At 54.5% G+C, this 6,000-nt stretch overlaps 1 protein-coding gene across 1 annotated transcript in view; it reads right to left on the minus strand.

The window, feature by feature from the left end:
- Nucleotides 1-6,000, minus strand: part of LOC119104742 (Ig-like and fibronectin type-III domain-containing protein 1) — a gene marked incomplete in the record, with an annotated part of 92,914 nt that overhangs the window by 19,942 nt on the left and 66,972 nt on the right. Inside the window, 5 exon segments of the mRNA XM_037228461.1 lie at nt 674-842; nt 1,576-1,731; nt 2,619-2,895; nt 5,119-5,287; nt 5,797-6,000. Coding sequence (XP_037084356.1) covers nt 674-842; nt 1,576-1,731; nt 2,619-2,895; nt 5,119-5,287; nt 5,797-6,000 — 975 coding nt within the window.

Genomic DNA, 6,000 nt, shown 5'->3' on the forward strand with positions numbered 1-6,000 from the left:
CGAGTCAGATGTAACCCAATACGCCGGAAGAAAATCGATGCCCGCCTTTGCAAGCCACGGGAAAAACGCAGCTGGTACAAACAACGCCATTTGTCTTCATAGCGATGACACAAAGTGTCACATGTGTACGGAAATGCTTCGCAGAATGCGGTGCGGCGTTCAGCAAGCTAACCTGATCTCCCAGGTATCTGCGCCAGCTGCCAGTGAGGCGACAGCGAGACTACCAAGCTGATGAAATGCTCCTCTGGTGCGGTATATGCATGCGTTAAACTATCAAACATATCTGAGAGCGAGTAGATCACAACCATATAAACAGCCACTTATTCATCTTCCACAATAAATGGTCGGATCTACAGCCGTTGGCGGCTGACAAAATCCACAGATTTTCTTGGATCAGTGTGGAAATCGCTTAGTCGGTTGATGTGAGAGGTTGATATCCAGCGAGAGAGCGATAAAATGCTGGACATAAATACCACTACTAACAAGCATGATTTGTGATCTGAATCGAGCGGTTGCGTTATGTTCGTGTACTAAGGATAGCCCACAGCAGGAATGTATACGTTTTTCTGAGCTGATTCACACTATTATATCAAAAGGCTATTAGCTTTTCCTCTAGAAACACCATCAACACCTTCATTATATTTCGAGTGCTGTTCGCCGGCGAGGAACTCACCTGGAAGATAACACGAGAGCTCTGCACGCCGGGACCGCGAGGGTTGACTGCCTCCACGAAGAACTCGTACTCTGTGGCGGGTTGCAGGTCCTCCAGTAGGTACGGAGCGTGAACGTCCGTGTGGGTGATGTAGGTGGCGCCGCGCAGCGGCCGAACCCGCAACGTATAACTGCAGGACGACACGTAGATGGCGTTGGGAGCGAGATGACATTGCATCGCCGGAACTGGGAGCGTTACTTTGAATGATGTTGGGAATGCACGAAATACGCGAGCGTAATATATTCAGCTTGTATATTCACGGCAGCTGTGTGAAAGTCCAGCAGCAACCGAGATACCACTCCGACCGTCAAGTACACATCCACCCAATTTGACCAAACCCATATTCTCGCATCTCTACCTTCTCGGCGCCTTTCCCCCAGAGAATACAAAAAACGACACCATCACTGAGGTTGTCAAAGTCCTCGCCCACCACGGCCGTCTTCAGCTGGGGGAATCATGGAAGTCCCCTAAAGCGGATTAAAAAGAAGGAAGGGGCAATGGAACCACGGCGTTCCCAACATGGCCAGATTCGGGCAATATTGACACATTTCATGACATTAAAGGAAGTCCTGTAAACGTTTGCTTATAGTAGTTTAGCTTAGGTGAATCCTTGCGGCAAAAACATACAAAACGGGATGTGTTCTTTACAATGAGTACAATTTTCGGATTTTGGCCCCCAAGCCGGCGTTGCCCTCCCCCCGAAACGTGCCGTTGTCAACACGTCCCTGGCGGCCCCGCAAAATTCCCAGGCCGCCTCACCTCTGCACTTCTGGATGCAGCTACTAAGTCTGGCTTGCCCCTCCCCAATGCATCATTCTGAGTCGGCCATTGGCGACCTGACACGATCGCCCAGGCCGCCTTACCTCTGCACAGTGTCGGCCAGCTGCTCGGGCGGGTTCCAGCGTACCACGGCGAAACCACTGTCCATGAGCGCCACACGAGGCTCGCGCGGCGCCGACGGCACCACGCCGTACCCCTGCATCAGGCACGAGGCGTAGCTGCCCATGAAGCCCAGACACCTGCGGCGGTGTAGAAGAAGACGCCGTCGCAACGGTTGGAGCAGGGCAAGACTGGCGAAGCGGGCTCGTTTTCCTCTCGTACAGCTTACACTTGTATAGCACCCGCGGTTTTGCTACATTTGTTTGGGCCAACGACGTATTGGTGGGAGGGCAGTTTATTTTTCCCGCCCTTTTCCCAGATCATCCTGTTTGTGTCTGCGGCTCTGGTGGCATTGGCTTGGCAGCGGGTGGATATGTTAAAAGGCGCATACCGGCTCGCCTCCGTGCGCAGAGCTGACAGCGATTACAAGCTCACTTGGACATGTTGGGGACCAGTGCGAGGGATCATAGCTGAACCGGATCGTAGCTGAACCGAAACGGCGGGACGTACTACGCCCAGGTTCTCAATGGTCAGCGCGCATTTTTATGTAACTGAGTTCCACAGATACCACCGCTCGGTCTATTGGCCGTACATTACTTGCACGACCATGACAGGAAATACACGTATTCCTGTACTGACGAGAAGCACCTGTGATCCGTGGGCATACATGAAGGAGGCAGAATATCACGCTGAGCTTACCGGAAAGTACCTGTGATCGCTGGTACCAACCGAAAATAACAGCCGCATTCACCAGAGGTAAGCACCCTCGGTATGCCAACAAGGACAAGAAGTGCACGTCAACGTCTCCACGGACCGGAAGTGGAAGGCCAGCTTTACCCACAATCCCTCACCATAGGCCAGAAGCAACCGCCCTCGCTAACCGGAAGTACAACCGGAAGTGTAACAATGGATGCTACACTTACCGGAAATGCGACCAAAAGTAGGATACTCTGATACACTGATACACTTGAACAACACTGGAGTACCGTACCGCCCGTAGGTACGACCGGAAGTATGAGCCACTGACCGGAAGTATCTGAAGTCGATCTTGGTGACGTTTCCGGCGCACAGCTCGACGCAGATCTGCGGCAGACCGCGAGCCCTGCAGCAGGCGCTGTGGTCGTGCCCGTCGGCCATGCAGGCGAACGTCTTGTCGGCCCAGGGCGCACAGATGATGACGTCAGTGACCACTGTGTCGCTCGCCACGCGCGGGTCGCACAGCTGGCGCAGGCACCTGGAGGCGTGCGGTACGCAGGTGTCAGTGACGTCATATAGGCGGAGGTGAGATGGCAACAGCCGGGATCAGCGCGTGAAAGGAACGTGAGTGACGCCATAAAAACTCGATTTGTGATGTGATCAGGGATGAAGGTTCACAAAATAAGTTAAGGGGCTCAGCAGGAGAGAAATGACCAAGTATGCCCTTAAAATATCAAACAGCAATCTCCGCATTTGACCCGCTTTCGTCTCAAAGTTAGAGGACACGGCTGCCTCGTTCCCTATCTCAACGTAAAACTACGCTTCTGGGTGTAAGTGACGACAGGCTGGGACGACGATGTTAACTATGTTGGCCTGGGGCGTCTGAGGTGATGGCTTATGACGTCAGCGAGGGTGACGGCACCACAGTGATCTTAGCCGTATCATCATGTTTTAACCATACCCAGTTCATGCAAAAGCTTGTGCTGAGACGTGGATTGCGAGTGTCGATGGCGCCTATTGGTCATCGTTTGGTCCCGACTTTGCACATAGTGCATGCATACCAAACACATGTTATATCGCAGGATCTCCGTCCGCCAGGAAAGATGTGGGCAACATGTAAATTTATACCAGGACAGCCGACCCAAAAACAAGGCTGTTCGTCAACGGCAACTAGGGAAAGGCGTTGTCGCTGTCCGAAAGGCTACATCCACACCGATAACACAAGAGTTATGGGGAAAAGTGCGATCGTCTACGACATCGCCCATGGCCTCGATCCGCCGACCAGCCCCGCCGAACTTCTCTCAAGACGACGCAGACTGGGCCAGAGCTGCTGTCGACGCCACTCGCGGGGGTCGACAGCTGTCCGCAGCGACGCGCGATCCAGAACGAGAAACGCGTCCGGCAAATTCCCAGACGCCGTAGATTGCGCTCTGTGAGACATCCGCGTCTCAAACGCGCACTTTCCGTCCGGGAATGACCGCACCGGGCGGCGAAGCTTTCAAGCCGGCGAGCGCTTGTAGCGGCGTGATGGGCCGTGGATCAAAGAGCGCCGCCGCGGGACCAGGTGGGGGGGGGGGGGGGGAGTAGGGTGGGGGGGGGGGGGGAGTAGGGTGGGGGGGGGGGTCGTGTTTCTCGTCACCGGAGGACCGCCGGCCGGGCGCTCCGACACTCTGAAACCCTCGGCGGCTATGCACGCGGACGTTAAGAAAGTCGCTCGCATTACAGCAGCCCGACACTCTGGCACTCTGAAATATTAAAACAGTGACTTCACAGCGCGTGGACACTGGCATTCACGCAACTCTGACACGCTTTCACTTTGCTCTTTCACTCCCACCCCCGCACTCCTTACACCCAGACACTCCGTCTATAGGACACTCCAACACTTGGTAACGGTGGCTACTGTTTTGCATTATATCGATTTGTATCGACTTGAATCCTGGACTTCCTACCCAGAAGTGCCATCACACCAACAGGCAACACCCCGAGCCCGGACACCGCTCGCGAAACCACGACAGTGACGGCCAACCAACCAGCCTGTCGGTAACAACCAGCTGGGAGGAGAAGTCGGCTGGTGCTAACCTCTTCCCGCCTGGTTTCGTGGCACTTTTTATAGGGTGGGAATGAGGTGAGGAAATTTGCAAAACATTTCACTCTCCCCATGTTTCACATTACATGCTTAAAAAACACCTACACGTATCTGTAAAATGTAAAGTGTCTGTAAAATTATGCCCATAAATTTTCATGACGACTTGAATATGATGCATGGAAAGGTATAGGCATATGACATTTGACTCATGGGCTTTATGTTTTGAAGCGCTTAAATATATCCTTTAAAAATTTTATCTCACATTTTATAACGATTTTGAGCTCTTAAAACTGTGGCAGTAGTCTGTCGTCCAACAAATGCGCGGTGAGCCCAACAGACAATCTATGCTTAATCATGTTTGTTTAGTGTCAAGAACGTCAACAAGCATTCGCCCCGTTTAGGTCTCGATATGAACAAATCGTTGTTGCATGATACTGCCATCTGTAGGCTCTATTCTGCACTATCTCAGTAATGTCGCTCGCTGCCGACATATGCAGCCTTTCCACAGCACTGCCACCTACTGGCTCCATCCACATCACCCCGCGCTGTCAGTTGTGAGCTCATTTCCCCCCCCCCCCCCCCCACTCTCCCAGTGATGTCACCTACGTCATCAACTCCCTTCTTCCCCACCCGCGCCGTGCTGCCACCTGCCGGCTCTACTCTCCCCAGTGCTGCCACCTATCGGCGACCTACCGCGGCTCGGTGACGCCGGCGTCCTGGCAGCACTGCCGGACGTCGGGCAGGCCGGGCGGCGGCTGGCGCACCGCGTTGCTCGTCTCCGAGCGCCAGGTGACGGCGCGCACGCGCTGCGAGGTCAGACTGCTGCCGTATGCGTTGTGGGCGCTCACGGAGACCTCGTACATGGTCAGCGGCTGCAGGGCGTCCACCATGAGGAACATGCGCGACGCCGTCACCTGGCAACGTAGGCACGGTCGTCGTCAGCGAGGCCGAGCGTCGTCATTATTGTGATCATCGCTCGCGCCGTGATGGCCATGCTCGCTGCGTTATTGAGTTCGTTAGGACCGTGCACGTCATGGGCGATAATGATGAGAGCTCGCCGTGGGACCTGGTGGATGATGTGCTATTCTCGTTGCGAAATTATCCATCATTGCTGTTGTCAGCGACTGCTAAAAAGTACAGCTGGTTGTCGTCAGCATCAGCACCATGGAAAGCAATGTAGATAGTTATCATCGGCGCTCGACAACACTGGCGTGCGGAGTGAGCGGCGCAACACAACACAGTCGGGATTATCGACGATAATGAGTCCGAATGACCGATCTTACTCACGAGGAACCATCAAATTCACCACATAAACTGACATCAGTGACGTCACATCTCAGCATAATTCTGGCGCGACGGCCAAGCCACAGCTGCCTTCTCCGCCACCACCCACACGCGCCCCAGCCGTCACACCAAAACTCACATTAAACAGCTGCACCTGCGCTCCCGGCTGAGGCCCCTCCTCCAGCGCAGTGTCGTTGTCATCTAGCCCCAGCTGCGCGCCATCAAATCGTCTCAGTCGTGTCACGTTCACGGTGAAGAGGTCGGGCGCTGGGGCGCTGCTGTCGCCGGCCGTCCAGCTGACCTGGAGCTCGCCCAGCGAGCGCACTACCACCTGCAGTGCCGA

The sequence above is a fragment of the Pollicipes pollicipes genome, unplaced genomic scaffold, assembly GCF_011947565.3.
Source record: "Pollicipes pollicipes isolate AB1234 unplaced genomic scaffold, Ppol_2.1 Scaffold_6052;HRSCAF=7182_pilon_pilon_pilon, whole genome shotgun sequence".
NCBI classification, from domain to species: domain Eukaryota; kingdom Metazoa; phylum Arthropoda; class Thecostraca; order Pollicipedomorpha; family Pollicipedidae; genus Pollicipes; species Pollicipes pollicipes.